The 24,691-nt window shown below is 45.0% G+C and overlaps 1 protein-coding gene across 2 annotated transcripts in view; it reads left to right on the forward strand.

The window, feature by feature from the left end:
- Positions 1-24,691, forward strand: part of LMCD1 (LIM and cysteine rich domains 1) — an 80,520-nt gene that overhangs the window by 53,356 nt on the left and 2,473 nt on the right. For both annotated transcript variants that reach the window (XM_004368289.2, XM_004368290.2), the window contains 2 exons: positions 4,692-5,027; positions 24,462-24,677. In XM_004368289.2, coding sequence (XP_004368346.1) covers positions 4,692-5,027; positions 24,462-24,677 — 552 coding nt within the window. The remainder of the gene's footprint in view (positions 1-4,691; positions 5,028-24,461; positions 24,678-24,691) is intronic.

The following is a 24,691-nucleotide window of genomic DNA, read 5'->3' on the forward strand; positions in this document are numbered from 1 at the left end:
CATCTTTCTCCCAAGGAGCAACCAGTGGGTTCGAACCGCCCAACTTTCAGTTAGCCAAGTGCTTAACCACTGCACCACCAGGGCTCTTTATGTGCTGGTGGCTGCCTGCAATTTCACTCTCACCAAGAGAACAACTCCTTGTAGTCCTAGTCTTCCCAAGACTGTGTCAGAAACATGTCTTTTGGGGACAATTAGTCAGCCTTGAATCCCCTGGGCTGCTCATTTGTCCCTGTGTTGGATGGAGGAGTCGGCCTCTTTGGCCAATCAGAATCCACACCCCTCCTTAAGCCTCTTCCCTGGGCTGTAAAATTGGGTTAGTGATGTTGCCCTTCCTCCCTCACTTAGTGGTGGTGAAGATCAAGTGAGGTGGTCACAGACTTCTCATGACGGTTAAGACCCTAATGATCATGCAGTCTACCCTGAACGTTGCAGATGGACACTGAGGGCCAGAGCAGTTAGCTACTTTCTCAGCCTTGCACAGAGCTGAACCTAGAACCCAGGTTTCCTGACACCCAGGACTCTGTCCACCACCCCAAGCCATCACATGTGTCTTGAAAAGCACCTGGAATAGCATTAAGGACTTTGCAAGCATACCAGAGAAGAACAGGGTATACTCTGAGCCCACAATGCCAGAAGGTGTCTCAGACAGGTGCCCCCTACCCAGAAGCCTGGGTAGAACCACCAGTGAGGCATCCACAGCCATCACAACCAGTAAACCAGTTACTGTCGAGTCAACTCCAACTCATGGCAACTCCACGTGTGTCAGAGTAGAACTGTGTCCATACGGTTTTAAATGACTGAGTTTTCAGAAGCAGATCACCAGGGCTTTCTTCCAAGGCACCTCTGGGTGGACTCAAACCTACACCTTTGGGTTGGCAGCCAAGTGTGTCAACTGTTTGCACCACTCAGGGACTCTACAACCACCACAGGTGCCCCTCAATTTGAGTCCCATAAGACCCAGGTCACCTGCCTTTCCCTTTTCTAAAAATTCTCTTCTTCATAATCCATTATTGTGAAACCCAGCAAGTGACAGGCTCTGGACTAGTCTCTCCACCCTCTTCCTGATTCTTCACTCCTACTCCCTAAAATCAGACTACCAGCTGAGGCTGCTCATTATGAATCTTGGTGTGACTTTCTATGTTGATTTCCGTAATTCCAAAATGAGTCAGGAGATTAGCAGTTGAGTTCTAAGAGGGTAAATATGGCAGCAGCCACTTGGGTAAAGGGAGTCAAGCAATGTGGTGGAGGGGAGGGTGTGAGGAGGGGGTGGCCAAGGTCAGGCACAGAAATGGAAAACAATTGCTGATTTCACACTTTTTCATGCTGTGGCCTTGACCTTTCTATCTCCCTAATCTTCCCATCCCTGGAACACAAACCAAGTGTGCAATTCCTATTCATTTACAAAAAATGGACAGTTATCTGTGCACACGTTAATATTCTGATGGTTACCAGTCATATTGATGTGGAAATGATATTGACTCAAGACCTTGTCTGTCGATTCCTCTCTGAGACGGTGCCTTTGAATGGTCTTAAAGTAATAAACCATGAAATATCTTATGCCCATAATGATTTCATTATACTTCTTTAAGAAAAGCAATTTCAGATTAGATAGTTTTTTTTCTTTTTTTGTTTAGCAGCACTGTCATGAGGTAAATGAAGGAAAAATACTGTTTTGAAAGAAACAAAATCTGTTTTGCAAAGCCAGCAAATCTAAAAATGAACATCCACTTACATTAGATGACCATTCTCATCAAGGATGTGAATCTGTGACTTCAACTTGGGAGAGAGTAGAGGAGACCTGGTGGCGCAGTGGTTAAACCACTCAGCTGCTAACCGAAAGGTCAACAGTTCGAACCCACCAGCCGCTCTGCGGGAGAAAGTTGTGGCAGTCTGCTTCCATAAAGATTACAGCCTTGGAAACCCTGTAGGGCAGTTCTACTCTGTCCTATAGGGTCACTATGGGGTAGAATTGACACGACGGCAGTGGGTTTTCAATGGCTTTAAATGCTCATTTAGGCCTATCTCAGGTATTAGCACAATTCACATTTCTTCCTTGAGGATCATTGCGTTGCAAAAGCCTGAAGAAGCTGGAAATTGTTCACCAGCCCCTGCTCAGCTCTCTGCCGTAGTGCTTGAGGAGCACAGTTGGGTTATCTCACGAGTTTCTGGCTTGCGAGTGGTACGTTGACACAGTAGTTCAAGGGTGGTCCATGGACCACCTTCCTGGATCAGATTACCCAGGATTCATGTTTAAAATGCAGATTTCTCGACTCCATAACTCACTCATGGGATCAGAATCCCTGGGGATTTGTGTCTGGAAATCTAATTTTCAGTACTTTTCTACGTGGTTCTTATATCCTGTATCATTTGAGAAAGACTGTTTTGAAGTATGTAACTGGTGAATATGAAGTATGTAACTAGTGAATATAACTGCAATCACTGATTTAAAAAGATAGAAAAGCCCCAGAAAGAGAAGGGAAGATCAGTAACATGTATGCTTATTAACTGCCAAGTGCTGTAGATTTGTTACATAATTCCACGACAATCCTAGCTTATATATTATATACTGTGTACTATATGTGTATTGAGGGCAGTAGTGGTTCAGTGGTAGAATTCTCACCTTCCATGCAGGAGACCCAGGTTCAATTCCCAGCCAGTGCATATCATGCACAGTCACCACACATCTGTCAGCAGAGGCTTGCGTGTTGCTGTGATGTTGAACAGGTTTCAGCAAAGCTTCCAAACTAAGATAGACTAGGAAGAAAGGCCTGGCGATTGCTTCCAAAAATCACCCTAGGGATCACAATGGCGTGACCAGGGAATGGCGCAAGACCAGGCAGTGTTTCCTTACATTGTGCGTGGGGCACATGAGTCGAGATCTGACTAACAACAATAATATATTACAAACTAGGATTTTGATCGAGGACAGACCAATTCCAGAGCCCTCACTCTTGCTACTAATGTAGAAAGAACATAACCTGCCCTCAAGGAATAGATGGACCTGATAGAGGCTTAAACCTAACATCCTAGAAATGATTAAGGAATAAAAAACAATCCAATTGCCTCTGAGTCAACTGACTCATGGTGACCCCATGTGTGTCAGAGTAGAATTGTGCTCCATAGGGTTTTCAGTGGCTGATTTTTCAGTAATAGATCACCAGGCCTTTCTTCCAAGTGCCTCTGGGTGGACTCAAAGCTCCAACCTTTGGGTTAGCAGCCTAGCACATTAACCATTTGCACCACCCAGGCCTCCAGTTAAGGAATAGGGAGTGGCCAAATCATATGGTACTGCATGTAAGTACAGGAAAGATAAGAGAGGGCATTTCCCTCCAGAGAAAGTATCTCTGTGATGACAGGCAGAAATAAGCACACCATTTGCTGGGCCAGTGAGGAGACAGTCCCTCGTGAGGTCAGCTGGTTTGCACTGCTTCTGTCACTGTATTTTAAAAGACTTATGCAGCGGCCTTTGTCCAGCAAATGATCCTAGAGAAGAGGTTTCAAAGTAGCAACTCTCCTTTGGTGAAAGAGGCAAACTTGTTTAATAGTAATTATTGCCATTACTTGCTGGAATTGACTTGATGGCAACAGTTGGGTTTGGGTTTCTGGTGCAAGTCAGAGAACAAAGCAAAATGATCTTGACTTCAAATTTTTATGGAAAACTGAGCCCACACGTAAAGATAGATTCCTTTGGCAGTTGAAACCCACCCTGCAGCACCATAGAAGTGCCTGGCAATCTGCTTCTGTAAAGATTACAGCCAAGAAAACCCTGTGAAGCAGTTCTACTCTGATACACATGGGGGCGCCATGAGTTGGAATGAACTTAACGGCAGTTAAGTTTTCGTGGGTTTTTTTTTTCCTCCTCCCAATGCCATCCGAAAATGAAAGTTTGAAGAATAAGCAGTAGAACAATAACAATAAATTCTTAGTAACATATTAATAACATGATAAAATATTAAGAAGCAGAGATCTTTCTAGTCAGTGAACAGACAGACTGAACATTTGCACATGCAAACGAGGGTTTCTTTTTTGTGCATCTTACTGTTCTCTACCCCACACTGTGAACATGGTCTATCACAGTCAGAGAAATGGAGCCCGCTGATCAGGCTTCCTTCTAAATGGCACACTCCCATACACACTCACGCATACACAAATAGAAAATAATCAAACAAGTTTTTATAAATATGATTGGAAAAGGTCTGGAAGGTTAAACACAAAATTGTTAACAAGCTGTTACTGTGGGCCAATGCAGCATAATTTTAAAAATACTTTTTAAATTGAAGTACAACATCCACAAAGCCCATGAGTCTTACATGCACACCTTGATGAATTCCTACATGTGCACACTTTCTTGTAACTCCCACCAAGATCAAGATTCAGAACATTTCCAACACAGCACAGATAGAGCACAAGGTAAACGATGGGTATTTTTTCCTTTTCATTCTTTCTCTAGTCTGTGTTTTCTTAGTTGTGACAATGGCATGTATTGCTTTTGTAATTTGGGGGAAAAAGTTACTTTAAGTTAAATACAGACTGTGCATCTTAAAAGTGGCTGGTAATGTTAGGGAATGTTGCAGCAGATTCCATCATGCTTTCTGTTTTTTGCTTCAGCCCCACTCAATGGGTTGAGTCCAGAGAGCGATGGATCCAGGCCCACCTCACATTATCTTTTTCCTCCTCCTTCTCCTCTTCAGGGTCTCCAGTACATGGAGCTCATCCCGAAGGAAAAGCAGCCAGTGACCGGCACCGAGGGTGCCTATTACCGCCGGCGCCAGCTTATGCATCAGCTGCCCATCTACGACCAGGACCCCTCGCGCTGCCGCGGACTTTTGGAGAACGAGTTGAAAGTGATGGAGGAATTTGTCAAGCAATATAAGAGCGAGGCCCTTGGCGTAGGAGAGGTGGCCCTCCCGGGGCAGGGTGGCTTACCCAAGGAAGAAGGGAAGCAACAGGAAAAGCCAGAAGGTGCAGAGACCACTGCCCCGACCACCAACGGCAGCATTGGGGACCCATCCAAAGATGTGGAATACGTAAGTCTCTCCCAGGCCTCGGGGTCTGTTTGAAACTGCAGGGCTGCACGGTCCGAGCCCCATCACACAGCTTTGCTTCTGCATTCACTCATTCATGCATTTGTGCATTCAGGAGATATTTGCAGCCCACTTACTCTGTGCCAGGCACTGTCCCATGGAAAATAATACAAGGTCATTGGCCTCCAGTGGCTCACAGCCCAGTGAAGGTTGCAGACAACCAGTCACAGCTCAGAGAAGGGGCATCTAGCACTGCTTAGGGAGTCAGAGTGGGCTTCCAGGAGGAGGTGAGGCACAAGCTAGACTCTGAAGAATGGCTAGGAGACTCCCGGGTTTTGGACTTTAAGAGAAAGTCATGTGCCCCCTGAAAGAGATGAACATGTGTGAAAAGACCATAAGTTGGAGAGAGCATGGTGCATTCAGAGGATTGAAAGAAGCCCCGTGTGGCTGCAGGTGCTTGTGCTGGGGTTAGTTGGGGACACGAGGCTGGCGAGGTCAGCAGGGTCAAGCTTCCTGGAGAGTCATGTCACCCGTCCATTTTTCAGTCAGACATCAATTAGCTTGTGTTACGTGCCAAGCTCTGGGAAATCAAATGGGCAGAACATACTGTCCCCATAGTCAACAGCAGCATGAACTTAGAACTTCATCCTAAGGACCAAGGGCAGCTATGGCAGGCTTTTGATCCCAGGTCTCACCTGATTCCAGCTATGCTTTCAAGAGTTTCCTCAGTGAAAGATGTGCTGTTGGGGATTGAGCCACTTAGGGAGCCTGTTTTTTGTTTGTTTGTTTGTTTTCCTTTTTTTATTGTACTTTAGATGAAGGTTTACAGAACAAACTAGCTTCTCATTAAGCAGTTAGTACACATTGTTTTGTGACATTGGTTACCAACCCCAGGACATGTCAACACTCTCCCTTCTTGACCTTGGGTTCCCTGTGACCAGCTTTCCTGGTCCCTCCTACCTTCTAGTCCTTGCCCCTGGGCTGGTGTGCCCTTTTAGTCTTGTTTTGTTTTATGAGCCTGTCTAATCTTTGGCTGAAGGCTGAACCTCAGGAGTGACTTCGTTACTGAGCTAAAAGGGTGTCCGGGGGCCATACTCTCGAAGTTTCTCCAGTCTCTGTCAGACCAGTAAGTCTGGTCTTTTTTTGTGAGTTAGAATTTTGTTCTGCATTTTTCTCCAGCTCTGACCAGGACCCTCTATTGTGATCCCTGTCAGAGCAGTTGGTGGCAGTAGCCAGGCACCATCTAGTTGTGCTGTTCTGAGGAAACACAAGAGAAATCAACATTTGGGAGATGAAAACCTTGCAGATTGGTTTGTCTTAAACTGCACCAAAAAACAAAAACCAAACCATTGCCAATGAGTTGATTCTGACTCATGGGGACCCCATGTGTTACAGAGTAGAACTGCTCCATAGGGCTTTCAATGGCTCTAGTATTTATGGAGGCAGATTGCGAGGCCTTTCTTCTGCAGCACAGGTGGGTTTGAACTGCCAACCTTTAGGTTAGTAGGTGGCCTTAAACTGTATCACAGAAGACAAAAAGAATAGCTTGAGCCTATTCCCACATGGGGCTGGTTTCACTACATGTCATGGGCCCCAACCACCTTTCTATCTTTTTTTACCTGAGAACTCTAAGACAAAAGAGCCAAGTTCATTTTCTCTACCTCCAACTTGGCAATGATATTTAAAAGAGCCACTTCTCATGAAGAATACAGGTCGTCGAGACCTAAAAAACAAGACAAAAAAAATCAGGTACTGTTACCATGTTTTATAAACTGGTCTCTTCTCCTGACCCTGCCCTATACCCACTGTCAAGTAGCTGTTTGTCCTTAAAGCATAAATCCTGGGCAACTTCAAGTTGAAAGGAGGCCTCTTTAAGTCATGGTGACACTTCCGAAAGGTCCTGTTTTCATTGCCATTCCCAAGGACAGATACACTGATCTGAGAATGTACTTTATACTGAATAAGGAGCCCTGATGCCTCAGTGGTTAAGGACTCAACTGCTAACTGAAAGATTGGTGGTTCAAACCCAGTAGCCACTCCTGAAGAGAAACATGCAGCAGTCTACTTCTGTAGCGTTACAGCCTTGGAAATCCTATGGGCAGTTCTACTGTCTCCTGTAGGATCGCTATGCATCAGAATCGACTTGTCAGCATCGGGTTTATTTTTTGTTGTTGTTGTTGTTATTGGAGTTGTATTTTTAGTTTTTTGAGGAACCGCACATACTTTTCCACAAGGGCTGTGCCATTTTGCATTCCCACCAGCAACGGGATAAGGGTTCTAATTTCCCCACATCCTCACCAACATTTGTTGTTTTCTGTTTTTTCTGTTTGTTTGTTTATCTTAGCCGTTCTCGTGGGGGTGGAATGGTATCTTACTGTGGTTTTGATATGCATCTCTCTGATGGCTAGTGACACTGAGCATCTTTTCATGTGTTTGGTGCCCATTTGAATGTCCTCTTTATGCATTGATTATTTGTCTTTTTGTTGTTAAGTTGTCCAAGTTTTATATATACACGCACTCCTCACTTACTGACATGGTTAGGTTCCAAAGACCCAGTCATTATGTGAAAATTGGCATTAGTCAAGAGTCAGGCAGCACCCCGTCTTCGAGGCCGCTTTCCCTCACCCTCTCACACCCCAGTCACTCACCACCCATCAGGCACCCCCAGTGTGTCTTGGGATGAGTGTGGCACGGCGGGCCCCATTTACCCCCCTCCCCTCCCCGTTCCTTACCCACCACCGTACAGCCCGCAGGGGTTGGGGGCGGAGGAGTGGTCGGGAGTTGCCTGCCACCTCTGGCGTATCAGAGGCCCACCATCACCTGACCGCTTTCCAGGCCTTAGCTCAGACCTCTGTGCCTCACCTCTCCACCTTCCTGCTCCGCCAGCTGCAGGAGATGACCACCTCGGTGGGAGTGGCTTCCAGGCCCCAGGCAAGTGAGGCCCGGTTACCTCGGCCCAGTATAGGCTGTGGAGGTGGCAGAGACGCCTCTTTGGAAAAAGAGAATTCTGAACCCTCCGTCCAACTCCTGCAGCCCTCCTCCCGCCCCCTCCTCCAGGCCCAGCCATCTCCGCCTGCCTCCTGCAGGCCATCAACCTGCCCAGTGCTTGACCCCTCAGTAGGAACCAGGGTGGCCAGCAAGGCCTCCCTCCCTCTTATAAACCTTGCCTTGTTGTAAAGAAGGCTGTTGGAATTTTGATCGGGATTGCATTGTATCTATAGATCACTTTGAGTAATATTGACAGTTTAACAGTATTAAGTCTTCTAATCCATGAACGCAGAACACCTTTCCATTTATTTAAGTCTTCTTTAATCTCTTTTAGTAGTGTTTTATAGTTTTCATTGTACAAGTCCTTCACATCCCTTGTTAGATTTATTCCTAGGTATTGTATTCTCTTAGATGCTACTGTGAATGCAATTGTTTCCCTAATTTCCCTTTCAGAGATCTCATTGCTGGTGTGTAGAAACCCAACTGATTTTTGTTTGTTGACCTTGTACCCTACAACTTTGCTAAATTCCTCTGTTAGCTCTAGAAGTTTTCTTGTGGACTCTTTGGGATTTTCTATACGTAGGATCATTATCATCTGCGAATGGAGATTATTTTACTTCTTCTTTTCTAGTCTGGATACCTTTTATTTCTTTTTCTCATCTTACTGCTCTGGCTAGGGCTTCTAGTACAATATTGAATAGAAGTGGTGAGAGTGGACATCCTTGTCTTGTTCCGAATTTCTAGGGGAAAGCTCTGTCTTTCTCCATTAACTGTAATGTTAACTGTTGGCTTTTCATATATGCCCTGAATCACATTGAGAAATTTCTCTTCTATTCAATCTTCTTTAGGGTTTCTGTCAAGAAAGGGTGTTGGATTTTATCAAATGCTTTTTCTGCATCAATGGAGATGATCACGTGGTTCGTTTCCTCTCTTCTATTGATGGGGTGTTGGCTGTAATCTTTTGTAAGCAGTTCACCAGTCTTGCTTCCACAGAGTTGCTAGCTGAGTTCAAATCGCCAACTTTTAGGTTAGCAGCCAATTGCAAACCACTTGTGCTACCATTATTGTCATATTAACAGCTACACTTTAGTGAGCACTGTTCTGAACCAAAAACTATTGTCTCTGATTTAAAGCTTACAATAACCCAGTGAGCTTGTGCCTCTCCAGATTGCTGGGTCTCAGAACTCGGATTCCACCGGACATCTTTCAGACTCTGAAGTCCCTGTTCTTTCTCATTTCCCAGAGCATGTTCTTCAGAAAGCCTAGTAGATATTCTGCCATAAAAGTGTTATGTGGCCTTGTGACTTTGAGAGACATTAAACTAGTTCTCATTGAGTCCATTCTGACTCCTGATGACCCCATGTGTTTCAGAGAACTGTGTTCCATAGGGTTTTCAATGGCAGATTTTTCAGCAGTAGATGACCAGGTCTTTCTTCCAAGGCACCTTTGGGTAGACTCGAACCTCCAGCCTTTCAGTCAGCAGCTGAGCACATTAACCATTTGTAGAGCCCATGGACTCCTTGTAAGACAATAGGATAAACAGAAATAAATGGGTTTCTTAATAACAAGACTTCTTAGAGCCTTTAATAGGCTAATACGGTGGTTCCCAAACTAAAATCACTTGGAAGGGGCTGGTTAAACACAGATGGCTGAGCCACATCCCAGAGTTTCCTACCTAGTAGGTCTGGGGTGGGGCCTGAGAATTTGCATTTTTAACAAGTTCCCAGGTGATGCTGAAGCTGGTCTGGGGCCGACACTTGAGAACAATTGCTATAGAATGCTAAAAATGACCTGATAGACAATGTCAGCAAAAATGTTATCATCAATTTGGTATGTAGTGAGTGTCCAAGAGATGACAACATGGTAGTTTTCTAGACTTATTTGGGTCCTGGCTTTTTTTTTTTTTTTTTTTTGGCATATTATCTCAAAGGAGCCCAACTTGGAGGATGTTGCACAGCACCCTCCAAAAAGCCAAAGCCAAGCCATTGCCTGTGAGTCGACTCTGATTCATGGTGACTCCATGTGTGTCAGAGCAGAACTGTGCTCCATGGGGTTTTTAATGGCTGATTTTTCAGAAGTAGATCGCCAGGGCTTTCTTCTGAGGCACTTCTGGGTGGGTTCCAACTTCCAAACTTTTAGTTGAGCGCTTAACCATTTGCACCACCCACGGACTCCACTGCCCTTTAAATTGCCCGTGAGTGGTTCTGGAAACACTGACACAGAATCTAACATCCTACTTTAGACCCCACCTCAACCACCCCGTCCTTGACCCACCCTAAATCTTAACACTGTGAGGCACATGCGCTCCCAGCTTTTCTCTCCGAGTAGTCTTCTCTGTACTGCGCTCAACCTACTCTGTCAGGCTGTTCTCGCTGCTAGGTTGGCCCCTTGCAATCACGTCCTTCCCCTGAGGGCTTGGGGGAAACTTAGAGCCCAGCGACTGCAGGGCCAGACTGCCAAGTCCTCCGACCCCAACCCCTCCACCAAACTGTCCCCAGAGGAAGGGTTTACTCAGGTCAGAGGAGCAGTTATTGCCGACAGCCTTTTCCAAGTCTGCGGTCCATGTGGAATTCCCACTAGAGGCTGGGAGCTGAGTGAAGCCAGATAACCGTCGGGCCAGCAAGGCTGCGGGAGCAATGTGGCCCAAGCCCACCCCATCAGAAGGGCCAGGTCTGCCCAGCACTGAGTAGAGTTAGCACATCCACACCCCCACCCCAGCTTTCAGACCAGGCCTTCAGACAGGCCCAGCTGACAGGACAGGCGGCCTTAATTAGCTGTGGCACATCTGTCTACTTGACAAGTGAACCCTGGAGTTGAGGCCTCCCCTGCCTGCCTCAGACCAGGCCTCTGTGAGTGTGATTATTACCCTGAGGTGTTACAGGAGGCGGGACACCATGGGAAATGCCTTCAGCCACCAAGCCTGCAGAGCAATCCCTCTTCATGAGGAAATACCACTGCAGAAAAATCTCAGGTAATAACTCACCTGCCGTCACTGTGAAGCAAGCCCTTTAAATCAGTGAGGACAGTTAGAAACAGAAGCCACTTAGCCTCCCTCTCTCGTTCCCTCACTTGCCCTGCTGTGTGTGTGTGGTGGGGGTGGGAATTGAGAGAGGGTGATGTTTGGAAGAGAATGCGGGGGGTTGGGGCAGGGGCCAGGTGAAGAACTTAATAGTTAACCTCCTCAATCTCTTTGAACAACCAGTGAGGGAGGTTGGGATTGTTATACCCATTTTACAGATGAGGAACCTGAGACACAGAGAAGTTAACCAGTTTTCTGGTGAGTAGTGGGGCTGGGATTCAACCCCAGTGTGTCTGCTTCACCAGTGGTGTGGCTTCTGAGCAGTCCTGGGGCTGGGGGCTGGGAAGGGGGGCCACCATTCAAGGACATGTCACGTGTATGTTTACGTGTGGGGGACAAGTGGCTCAGTAACTCAGTCCCAGCTCAGTGAAGCATTTGGGGACATCTTATCTGCATGCCAAGAACAACCAGTGGAAGGACTTCCCTACCCTATCCACCATGGGTTCTTGTTGGTCTTGGGAGCTTTGCAAAGTTCCATGGCCTGAAGCCTGCCAACACCAGCCACCTGGACAGTGTCACAGCAGTGTTGCCAAAGCCCTTTCTCTACCTTCGAAGCCCTCCACTCCTACCTCTCCCACCTGGATGGAATTTATGGACGCCCAAGCCCTGCGGGCAATGACCCTGATGCTTTGATTGTTAACAGCTCCACCAAACCATTCCCCTGTGTTTAGACGGCTTACTGGAGATTTTCTCGGAAATTAAATATACAGATTTCCTGGGCACGGTCATTTTGCCCAGGAATTTCCGCCCTTCCCCACACCCTATACTTGTAACTGAAGAAAGGGGATGGAAAGCCAGAACATAGCACTGACTGTAATCTCCGCTCTTTACGAGTAATTATTCCTGCTAGGAGCTTCTGCCGCCTTGCCCCTTCCCCCTGCCACCCCCTTTTTCATGCCAAGTAATTACACCAAAGAGAGTAACTAGAAGGAAAAGCAAAAATTGAGAGACATTGAGACATTCCTTGCAATCATAACGTATTGCTAATTTGGTCCCAAATTACCCATCAGGACGCCAGGAACACAGTCTGGCCCCTCTGCCCCCATCTCCCCAGAAGAATGCACAGAGGGATAGGAGGGCCATCCCCACCCTTTCCAAAGGCCTGCCTCTCTAATGGAAACTTACGGCAGCTGGCAGCTCGGCAACTCCAAACTCCAGCCCCAGAGAGGTACATATTTGTGGGCGCGGGATTTCCAAGTCTTTGTCCAAGCAGATGTTTGGCTTGTGGGTCGGGCAGCCTGGCTTTGCTGCCAGCTCTTCTCTGGTAATTTGAAACCACCGCCCACCCTGTGAGCCCGTCTAAGCTGGAGGACTGGAGAGTGAGGGCCCAGAAACAGACCGCTGCCAGCCTCTGTCCCGGGGGTACTGGGGGCACAGCCTGCAGAATCCTTGCTCCTCACTCCTGCCCCACTCTCCAGACATCTGTGGGCAGACACCGCAGTTACCAGGCTTCTCAACATCTGGCTCCCCTTCTTTACGGTGAAGATATTTTAATGACATTAAAGAAGTTGTTTTTTTCTTTTTCCCCCCAAAGAAAATTACCTTTATCCCACTTTTTATACTATGAATATTTTTCCATGTTGCCACATAGTCTTTTCAGGCATCTTTTTTTTTTTTTTGCCTGGAGTGGCTGTGTAATATTCCATTGACTGGAACTGGAATTAGCAATGTTTTTTGTTTTTGTTTTTGTTTTTTTTTGTGCAGGGCAGACTGTGAATATTTTAGTCTTTGTGGGCCACATAGTCTCCGTCACAAGCCTGCCACTGTAGCTAGCAGGCAGCCAGAGATAATATGTAAACAAGTGAGCATGGCTGTGTCCTTATAAAACTATATTTACAAAAACAGGTTATGGGCTGGATTTGGTCCACAAGATGTAGTTTGTCCACCCCCAGACTAGAAGAACCATTTAAAAAGTAGTTATAGCTTTTTATTAATTACTTTGGTTTTATCCAATTTTATCTTGCTATTATAGGTTAAGAGTCCCTGAGTGATGCAAATGGTTCACGTGCTTGGCTTCTAACGGAAAGGTTGGAGGTTCGAGTTCACCCAGATGCACCTGGGAAGAAAGACCTGGCAATCTATGTCTGAAAAATCAGCCATTGAAAACCCTACAGAGCACAGTTCTACTCTGACACACTTGGCGCCACAATGGGTCAGAGTCTACTCAATGGCATCTCGTTTGGTTTTGGGTTTTATTATAGGTTAAGCAATGTTAGGAGTTCTTGGGTGGCACAAACAGTTGAGCACTCACCTACTAATCGAAAAGTTGGCAGTTGGAGCCTACCCAGAAACACTGCAGAAATAGGTCCTGGCAATCGCTTCCAAAGGGTCACCGCCTTGAAAACCCTGTGGATTGCAGTTCTACTCTGCACGCGTGGGGTTGCCATGAGTTGGAGTTGACTCAGTGGCAACTGGTTGGGTTTTTGGTTTAAGCGATGGTGATGTCATCACCTGCCATTCATTTACTACCTAGGCTTTCCATATGTTATTTTGCTTAATAAGAATTATCCTGTTGCTGTTGTTGTTAGTTGCTCTTGAATTGATCCCAACTCATGATGATCCCATGTGTGTCAGAGCAGAACTGTGCTAAAAAGGGTTTTCAAGGCTGTGGCCTGTGACCTTTCGGAAGCAGATCACTAGGGCTTTCTTCTGAGGTGCCTCTGGATGAGTTCAAACCGCTAACCTTTCAGTTAGTAGCAAAGCTTTGCTACTAACTTACAAGGAAATGAAGAGAAGTTCTTAGCAAAGTTAAACAGTGTTTTCCAGACTTTAGGCCACAATTCATTGGAGTAAAATCAATTTAGAGGGTTACAAGAGAATTAAAAGGGGGTGGGAGGCCGTAAATACTTGTCTGTAAAACCTTGTTTCAGTTGTGCGTGTGTGTATACTTGATGAGTACATAAAATGTATTTCATACTGTAGGTCATAGACAAAAGAAAAAATCAAAAAACATAGAGTTGAGGAAATTGTCTTGTCATCCAGCTGGTGAGTGGTTCACCCCAAGCCCACCAGAGTCCAGATAATGGAAGCTGTCATTTCCAAAGCACCCTTGTGGATCCAGACACTGGGTGCCATTGAAATAGAGATGCTAATAGAGATGACCACATCTGAGGCTTGCTTTCTACTTAGCCTGGGGACCACATGCCTCTTTCTCAGGGAGCCAGCCCCACACACATTCGTCAAGGCTGGATTTGAGAACATATTGAAGTTCTCTCTTACGAGTGTAGCATTTATGAAGCCTTCCTGACTTCATCCCCCCGACACCTTGCCAAATAACGAGTGAGGGAGATTTACTTAGAAATGCCTAGCATTTCACCTCACTTAGCAGAGAGCCCCAAGAAGAGGCGGAAGATGAGGCCGTTGGATAACAGTAGTAGCCAATTTTACCACGTGTAAGGAGTCCCTGGGTGGTGCAGACAGTTAAACGCTCAGCTACTAGGGGAAAAGTTGGCAGTTTGAACCCCACCCAGAGGTTCCTCTGAATGTGAGGTCCCCGTGAGTTGAAATGACTCAACAGCAACTAACAATAACAACAAAGCATTTTCTACGAGCCAGAGGCTATCACTTGTTTTCAGTGAGGAAACTGAGGCTCAGACAAGTGAGTGACTTGTCCCAGGTCTCCTTTGTCCATGGTACTAACTTCATTCCAAAGCCCATGACCCTAACCATTCCACACCCAGCCTGCCCAGCCTGTACTGTAAGGAGCCTCAGGAAGACTGGAGTGTGAGGAAACAGAACACAAGAGTGCGAAGGATGCCAGAAATGATGCTAGGCCAGAAAAAAAAAAAAAAACTCTGTGATCCACAAGGTTGCAAAGCAAAGATGGTGAATGATCACCATAAGAGGAAATAGGGAGCAGCTCTTTATAAATAAATTGTTGAGCATTTATATTGGAAAGAAGCCAGTGCCTGAATTCAAGGTTCTTGTGTTAATATTTACTGTATCGTAATAGTGAGATTTTCACAAGGCACTCTGGGTTTAGGCTGGGTAGGCCTTTGGATAAGAGCCTTCCAGAAGAAAACAGCATGATAATGACAGAACTTCTGGCAACCCCCATGGAGAGATTATTGCTGGTTTAGAGGGTTCTCCATATCTGCTGCTCCCTCTCTGCAGGCCAACACAGCTTGGTCCTTAGAGGCAGTTCTTTGGCCGTGTAACTCTTGGCCACTGTCCTTAATCTGCTGTTGCCTAAAGCACTTTGTGTCTGGATAACTTCCATTTCAGAAGTCTTAGTAATTCCTCATGTCCAGGTTTGATGTTCCCATTATCTAATGGTGCATATCAAACCACTCTGAAACTTAGTGGCTTGAAACAACAACATTGACTTTGTTGTCACAAATCAGCAATTTGGGCAGGACTCAGTGGGACAGCTTGTCTCTGTTCCACTTGGCATCATCTGGGGCATCTTGAAGGCTGGAGCTGAAATCTTCTGAAGCGCCTTCACTCACATGTCTGGTCCTTAGTGCTCAGAAGACACAAACAGCTCTGTCTGGACCAGCAGGGGCTCCTTGAGCATCTCCCTCTCTCTCTGTGTGGTTTGTCCACATGGTTACACTGGTATGGACACTTCAAGATACTTTGTTGTTGTTAGTTGCCATCAAGTTGGTCTCAACTCATGGCGACCCGGTGCTCAATGGAATGAAACGTTGCTGGGTCCTGCACCATCCCCATGATCGGTTGTGGATCAGACTGTTGTGATCCATAGGGTTTTCACTGGTTGAATTTCAGAAGTAGATCACCAGGCTTTTCTTCCTGGTCCATCTTAGTCTGGAAGCTCCGCGGAAACCTGTTCAGCATCAGAGCAACATGCGAACCTCCACTGACAGACAGGTGGTGACTGTGCATGAGGTGCATTGGCCAGGAATCAAACCCAGGTTTCCCACATGGAAGGCAAGAATTCTAACACTAAACCACCAGTTAAAACCTTCTTTTTTGTCAGCTCAGGGCTCCCAACGTGTGTGCACTGAGAGAGAGCCTGATGGAAGTTGTATTTCCTTTTCTGACCTACCATGGGAAGTCATACAGCATCATTTCCACCACATTATGTTCTACAGAAGCAAGTCACTAAGGCTGGACCATATTCCAGGAAGGGAATTAGACTCGTTCTTTGTGGGATAAGTGTCAGAATTTGCCAGCATGATTTAAATACACCATGACTGAGGGAATCCCGACCCTGCAGGGTCTTAGCTTTTGAGGCAGCTGCATCTAAAATGTTCCTCAGTTTTCTCAAAGCAGTTGTTTACAGTTGCAAAGGCCCAAAGTACATAATGTTAAAACTCTTTTAGTTTTGTTGTTGGTTGCCACTGAGTCCGCTCTGACTTATGGTGACCCCATGTACAACAGAATGAGTGAAACATTTCCCAGTCCTGCGCCATCTTCACAATCATTGGTATGCTTGAGTCCATTGTTGCAGCTACTGTGTATTTTGAGTGCCTTCCAACCTAGGGGACTCATCTTCCAGCATTGTATCAGACAGTAGTCTGTTATGATACATAGGGTTTTTGTTGGCTGATTTTCAGAAGTATATTGGCAGGCCTTTCTTCTTAGTCTGTCTTAGACTGGAAACGCCACTGAATCCGGTCCAACATGGGTGACCCTGCTAGTATGTGAAATACCAGTGGCATAGCTTCCAGCATCCTGGCAACATGCAAGCCACTACAGTGTGAGAAACTGACAGACAGGTAGTGGGCTATTTCGTTTAGACCCGTTTAATTAAGAATTTCTCACCAGTTGAACAGGACAGGGCAAAACTTCACTGGTACAGGGGAAAATGTCGCATTTGTTCTACCTGTAACAGAAAGGTTTGTTCTGCACCTCCTCTCCCAAGGTGGAGAACAGTCTGTGAACGAGGTTACACGGCAAATGTTCAAGGCATTCTCATGAACAAGCTCTGATTTTAAAGAGTTGAAAGTATAAACAAGAACCAGCTGATCTGCTAATGCTAAATTATTCTTCTCTACGCCTTTTAATATAATCTTACATGTTATGGGATTTTACTTGACAGCAAAACCCAAAAGAGAACCAAATCCTTTGCCATCGAGTTGATCTGACTCATAGCAAACCCATGTGTTACAGAGTAGAATGGCTCCATATGGTCTTTCTTAACTATAATCTTTATGCAAGCAGATCACCCAGGCCTTTCCTCTTTGGTGCCGCTTGGTGGGTTTGAACTGGCAACCTTTAGTAGTTGAGTGCAAACCGTTTGGGTCACCTAGGAACCTTTACTTGACCACATAACCTCCTTAGTAGAGAAAGTAACCTGAGTGATCACCTTTGCACTTTCTTAAAAATAGCCTAGAATTTAAACATTTCAGAATTCAAATTGGCTTTTGTTAATTGATGGTATCTTTTGAACCAAATTGACAACGTTGTTTTTCCTGAGCTTTAGTAAGAAGGTCAATTTTTAACACTCTAGAGCAGTGGTTCTCAAAGTGTGATCCGCTGACCACATCGGCATCCCCTGGGAACTTGCAAACTCTTGTGTCCCCCTCCAGACCTACTAAGTCAGAAACCGGGGACGGGACAGGGCCCAGCAATCTGTTTTAAGAAGCACTCCAGGGGGTACTGAGGCACACTGAAATCTGAGAGCTCTGTCTTACAGGGGGTGGTTTTAGGGAGGAGAGGAGCAGACTTGCCAAGACAGGCAGTAAGTATAGCTGGGTCTGGGATAGTGACGGATGAATGAACAAGTTTGCAGAAGTTTGTTCTCTAGCCTGGCACAGATGAAGAGAACTGAGATGGAAAAGCACCAAACTGCTCAGTGAGAGGAATAACCTCCCTACTAGTCTATGTTTTCTTGGTGTCATGGAAAGGAAACCCAGGCCTCCGAACCAAAGTCAAACCCTGGCTTCCACATGTCCCTGTTATCTAGGGAAAGTGATCTAACCTATCTGAGCTTCAGGTTTCTCATCTCTAAGGAGAACTGAGGTGAGGCTAATGGGTTTAATTAATCATTATTGAACGCTTATAAAGTCCGTTAAATTCATTATCTCTTTTAACCCAGTAATCCTCATAAGGCTGTTGTTAGTAAACCCATTTGGCAGGTAAGAAACCAAGGCACAGAGAGGTTAGGTAACTTGTCCAAGGTCACACAGCTATGAACTCAGGCAGTCTGACTTGATAGCTTGTCTCTTAACCATTCACAACAATTTAGAAGTTGTAAACTAATTATTGTAGTAAGAGGTTAAGTTTGTGCAGAGGAAAGTAAGGCCAGCATCATGGGCCCCAAGCTGGGCCTGGGCATTCTGGTTGCCAGCCTGTTCATGGTAGCTGAGAGGCCACCACCATACAGTTCTATTCAGTCATCACCCAGGACACCCTTGGATCTCTCATCCTTTGAGACAACAAGGAAAGGGACACAGAAAATAGCTTAGAGGCAAGAAGAGAAAATTAGTCCCTGACACATGTTGGCAGGGCTCATCACACAAGCCTTTGTTTCATAAAATAGTGGTGAGACTGTGTGTGAAGCCAAGACCAGGGACACTGGGGAGAATAGCGACAGGAGAGACGCCTCAGAGTGCTTTCAGGCAGGTGAGAAGATTGAGACCAAGCTCTGTGAGCAGGAATCTCTCTTTCCTTCCTCCACATTGTCCCTGGAGCTGTCTCCCTACAGTAAAAACCAGGACACAGCACTCCTCAACTCAAGAATCAGTAATGGCTCCCCATTGCCACCAAGGCCAAGTCCCAACCCTTAACTGGGTTCAAAGCCATCCATGATCACCCCAAACTGCTTTTCTGGCCTCATATCCATCTACTTCCTTTTTACGTGTCGTGGGGTGCCTGCCGCTGCTCCCCAGACAAATCCAGGTGCGTTTATATCCCTCTCCCTTTCCCTGCTTCCATGGGAAGCAGCATCTGGACACCCACTGACTTCACGGCGCTCTCCGACTCAGTGTTGTTTGGTTAACTGAGAGGAAGTTCCTTCTATGTGGGAGGAAAAGGATTGGAAATTTCATTCCATGCACTTAGAAGCCAGACAGACAGAAAACTCACTTTGTACTCAAACAGCCCTTGCCAAATAGGTTACAATTCCCAGTTGTGCTGAAGAGATGGTAAAAATAAATGGATGCTGACTCATCCCTTATTTTTGGGTTAGACCCTCTGATGAGTTCCAAGTGAGTGGGAACTCAGTCATGTGAAGAGGAACAAGGCTTTCATTTTGGTGAAGACTCACACCATCCACGCTCATGGGCATAACTACAACCACAAATCCAACACGTTCTAAGCAACATTCTTAGGCAGTCAGGATCCAGGTCAAAATATACCCAGTTAACCAAACACATTCCTTATGTAGGCATTTATTCAACAACTGCTACCCTTAGAGACTACTCTCAGTATATGGACTTTCTTTGTAATTTGGATTTCTATCCCCAGTTTTCACCATTTTGACTCCTATTTCCTCTTTATATACAAGAGTAAATTAAGAAGCCCACCGCCACCACCTGCTGTCAAGTCAGCTCCAACTCATGGCAACCCCATGTGTGTCAGAGTAGAACTGTGCTCCATAGGATTTTTACTGACTGATTTTTTTATAAGTAGATCACCAGATCTTTCTTCTGAGTGGACTTGAACCTCCACATCTCGGTTAGCAGCCAAGCACGTTAACATTTTACACCACCCAGGGACTCCTAAATTAAGAATACTAAGTGTTTAAGCTCTAATGCATGTTTAGCATCTTTACATGGCAAAACAATAAGTATTTCTATTTTGGCTGACTTACAGTTGGTGCTTAGTAAGTTAGCGTTATCATCTAAAGCCAGCAAACTTCTTCTGTAAAGGGCAGTTGGTAAGTATTTTAGGCTTTGTGGGCCAAGAGCCAAAATTGATTATATCATGTAGGTACTTTATGTAACAAGAGAGACAACAAATTTCCACAAATGTTTATTGCTAAAGTTCAAAATATAATAACAATAATACAGTAAAATCTGCAAAAGCCAGAACCTGTGTAAGGCAGAAACCTGTCAGAGAAGGAAAACGCAAATATTTTTCATTGAAACGAGCAATAGAAAAGTGGTAAGACTACACCCTGTCAAAGGCGGAAAACTTGCGAGACCTGGAAAAACAAGGCAATCCCTTTGAGTTCCAGCTCTCACAGGTTTCACTATAATAATAATAATAATAATAAAAGCATAGTTTTTGTAATGCAGGTCTATTAATGAAAAAATGGAATTCTTTTTGGAGGGGACCATTTCACTTCACTTAATTGGAGGTCAAATGCAAAATCCATTTTTAGCTCACAGGCCATACAAGGACAGGCAGAGGTCAGATTTGGCCCATGGGCTATATTTTGTGACCCCTGGTGTAAAGACCATGTGGTGTAGTAGAAAGAACCTTGGATTTGGAGGCAGGTTTGGCCCATGTTCATAGCCTAGCTTTGCCTCCTATCAGCTGTGTGTTACTGAGAAAATCACTGAATCTCTGTGAACCTCGTTTTTACCACCTCTAGAAAGGGAAATAATGATTTCCCAAGAGGAAAATAACTCTAAAAGGAGAAATAACTCTCTAGGTTCTGTTGGTATTCTTGTTAGTTGCTGTTTAATTGGCTCCAGCTCATGGCAACCCCATGTACAACAGAATGAAACATTGCCCAGTCCTGCACCATCTTCATAATTGTTGTTATATTTGAGTCTATTGTTGAGGCTATTGTGTGAGTCCGTCTCATTGAGGTTTTCCTCTTTTTTGTTTATTCTCTACTTTAGCAAATATGATGTGCTTTTCTAGGGATGATATGTCCAAAGTAAGTGAGCTGAAGTCTAATCATACCCACTTCTAAGAAGCATTCTGGTTTTATTTCTTCCATGACTAATTTGTTTCTTCTTCTGGCAGTCCACAGTATATTCAGTATGCTTTGCCAACACCACAGTTTGAACACATCAATTCTTCTTCTGTCTTGCTTTTCCATTGTCTAGCTTTCAAGGTATTAATAATGAGTGAAAAGTTCTAAGCACAGTGCTGGACATAGAGATGGCCCTAAAAACATGATAGCCATCATCATCATCACCATCATCATCATCATCATCATCACCATCATCATCATCATTATCATTGGGGGTTTGAGGAGCAGGGGATAGCTCCAAACTGGCTCAAAAGATTTTTGGATCAAGAATGTCAAGATCCTAGTCTTTAGAGGATGCAAATAGGCAATTAATAAATGTGGGGTGGATAAATAGTTGAAGGAATGAACATTTCCCAACTCTCTGCTCTTGGGAAAAGGGCTAAGTAAAGTCTTGAAATCTCACCTTCCCCATGAAGTCTTTATTAGAACTGAAGCTCAGGGACAACCCAAGTTGAGTTGAGGACTTTAGGCTCTTCCTGAGACACAACTCAGTTCCCACAGAAAGCCATGGAGTCAAGGACTGAAGTTTGAGTCCCAGCCCTGTTTCTTGGTTGTGCCCCTTGGACAAGCTACTTCATCTTGCTGACCCTCACTTTCCTCATCTGTAAAATGTGTTCATCCCCTCTATACCTGCATTACCTACCCAGACGATTGCTGTTAGGATCAAGTAGTAATAAGGCTGATTCCTAACCCCTCAGGCCTTGGTGAGGCCTTGCCTGAGCATCTGCTATAGTAGCCCCTGCCGCTCACCCCACTAAGTCATTCACTCTCCATCCCTCACCCTTTCATTTTGTTCATAGTACTTATCACACTGTGTAATTACCTTGTCTGTTTACATGTTGCTTTTCTGTCCCCCATCTCCCTGAAGGCTCCGACCTTATCTGCAAGGGCCACTGCTGTATCCCTAGCACCTAGCACAGAGCCTGGCCCATAAACTAAAGGCAAGAGTGCCTGAGTATTTCCAAAGAATGTCCCTAGAGCCAGCTCACTGCCACCCCTACAGTCTACTACAGTCTAAACCCGTCTCTGAGGTGTAGACAGGCACATCATCCATTAGTGTCCTCCCCATTCATCCCTAGGTAGGAAGCATGGGATTAGAGTGCAGGGGACTCCACATATTCACTGTGCATATGCCATGTGCTGGGCCCCAGGGGTATTTATTAAGGCAAGCATAACTGTATGTGGCTCCTGTCCTCAGGGTGTTTCCATCTTGTGCGGGTTTGATTGCCCCTAGCGGGAGGTCAGAGAAGGTTTTCCTGAACAAAAGAACTTTAAGTCTGAGATCTGAATAATGAAAGGGAGTTAACCAGGCAAACAGGAGTGGGAAGAACGTTCCAGACATCCTGAATAGCATATGCAAAGGCCTGGTGGCAGGATGAAGCATTCCTTCATTCAGCAACTATTGATGGGGGAATTTTGTGTGTGCTGGGCACTTCACAGGGTCAAAGCAGTGGGCAAGCAGCTTCTCCCTGCCCTTGGCAGTGGACCATCCAGTGGAAGAGATAGACACAAGCCCAATGATTACAAAGATATCCTAAAAATAATGTTCACTGAGTTCAGATGATGTTCCAATCACTGGTTCTCAAAGTGAGGTCAGGGAACCCTGGGGGGTCCCCAAGATCCTTTGGGGGTTATCTGTGAGGTCAAAATCACATTTGGGGTCCAAATAATTTATGTAGATACTTCACCTTCAAGGAGGTGGAGCATAACTGCCACTCCTTACGTGTGGGCTGCACACAGTGACGTCCTTCCACAGAGAATAGTGTGAAAAGTGGGGAGTGGGAGTAACTTTACAGTGGAGAAACCTGACAAACACCACCTTAGCCCAGTGGTCAAGGTCAATACAATGTAACGAGAATGGCACTTTACTTTTTGTTGTCTTCCTCCCAAAAACTCCAGTCTAATGAGAAAACCATCAGACAAATCCCAACTGAGGCACATTCCCTAAAATACCTGGCTCCTCGAAACTGTCAAGATCATAAATAACAAGGGAAGTCTGAGAAACTGTCATAGCCAAGAGGAGCCTAAGGGGACATGACAACTAAATGTAATATGATATCCTAGATGGGATCCTGGAACAGAAAAAGGACTTTAGGAATACTAAGGAAATCTGAATAGAATATGGACTTTAGTTAAGAATAATGTGTTGATATTGGTTCATTAACTGGACAAATGTAGCGTATTGTACATATGTTAATACATGTTGTTGTTAGTTGCCATCAGGTCAGCTCTGACTCATGGCAAGTCCATGTACAACAGAAAGAAGTGTTACCTGGTCATGCACCATCTTCATGATCATCAGTACATTTGAATCCATTGTTGCACTATTTTAGTGCCTTCCAACCTCAGGGGCTCACGTTCCAGCATTGTATCAGACAATATTCTCTTTAAATTTAAATCTATGAGGTTTTCATTGGCTAAGATTTGGGAAGTAGATCACCAGGCCTTTCTTTCTAGTCCTTCTTAGTCTGGAAGCTCTGCTGACACCTGTCCACTATGGGTGACCCTACTGGTATTTGAAATACCAGTGGCATAGCTTCCAGCATCATGGCAACATGCAGGCCACCACAGTGTGACAGACAGATGAGTGGTGGAGATGTTAACACACATATCATGCTAATAATAGGGGAAACTAGGCATATATGGGAACTGTCTACTATCTTCACAATTTTTCTGTAAATCTAACACAATCTTAAAATACAAAGTTAAATAAAAAATAATCATGCATGGGTAAGAGACCCATTCAAAGCACAAAGTGGGCCAATGGATTTTAGTGTAATCGAGCATGAAGAGTTTATGGATAAGGTTTCAGATAGCACATTTCACCTGACTTGAGAAACTACCACTTGTTGAATTTTGATGTCGTATCAAAGAAGAATATCCACAATTATCTGGAAAGCCTATTAAAATATGCCTCCTCCCTTTTCAGTTTCATATCAGTGTGAAGCCAGATTTTCTTCATATTCTTCAACCCAAATAATCTCATGCAAAAGGTCCAATTCAGAAGCAGCTATGAGAGAGCAGCTGTCGTCTGTTAAGCCAGTCATTGAAGAGACTTGCAAAAATGTACAACAGTGCTGCTCTTCTCACTAGATATAATTTGTTTTGGAAAATATTGTTATTTTTAATAACAAATATTTATGTTAATGTGCTGTGGGTTTATTATGGTTATGTGAAATGAATTAATAAATAAAAATGTAAGGTTTTTCTCAGTGTTAATTTCTCACATGGTGAATATTAGTAGATATTACCCACATGAAATAAAATTCTTTGGCATTCTCAATAATTTTTAAGAGTGTAAAGGGCCCTGAGACCAAAAAGTTTGAGAATCACTGTGTTATATAAATACTTAATTTAATCTTCACAATAGCCTATTAGATAGGCAGTATCATCCCACTTTGCAGATGAGAAAACTGAGGAACAGAGAGGTATAGTAACCTGCCAAAATCATCTAGGAAGTAAAGAATCTGGAGCAGGGATTTGAACCCATGTCATTATGCTGTCCTGACTACCTTGTGTCCTTGTGGTCCTCCAGGTCTGTGAGCTCTGCAAGGGGGTGGCCCCTGCAGACAGCCCCGTGGTCTACTCGGACAGGGCAGGCTACAGCAAGCAGTGGCATCCGACCTGCTTCGTGTGCGCCAAGTGCTCTGAGCCACTGGTGGACCTCATCTACTTCTGGAAGGATGGTGCGCCCTGGTGTGGCCGCCATTACTGTGAGAGCCTGCGGCCCCGGTGCTCCGGCTGCGATGAGGTGAGACTGGGGGG

The sequence above is a fragment of the Trichechus manatus genome, unplaced genomic scaffold (assembly GCF_000243295.1).
Source record: "Trichechus manatus latirostris isolate Lorelei unplaced genomic scaffold, TriManLat1.0 scaffold00001, whole genome shotgun sequence".
NCBI classification, from domain to species: Eukaryota; Metazoa; Chordata; class Mammalia; order Sirenia; family Trichechidae; genus Trichechus; species Trichechus manatus.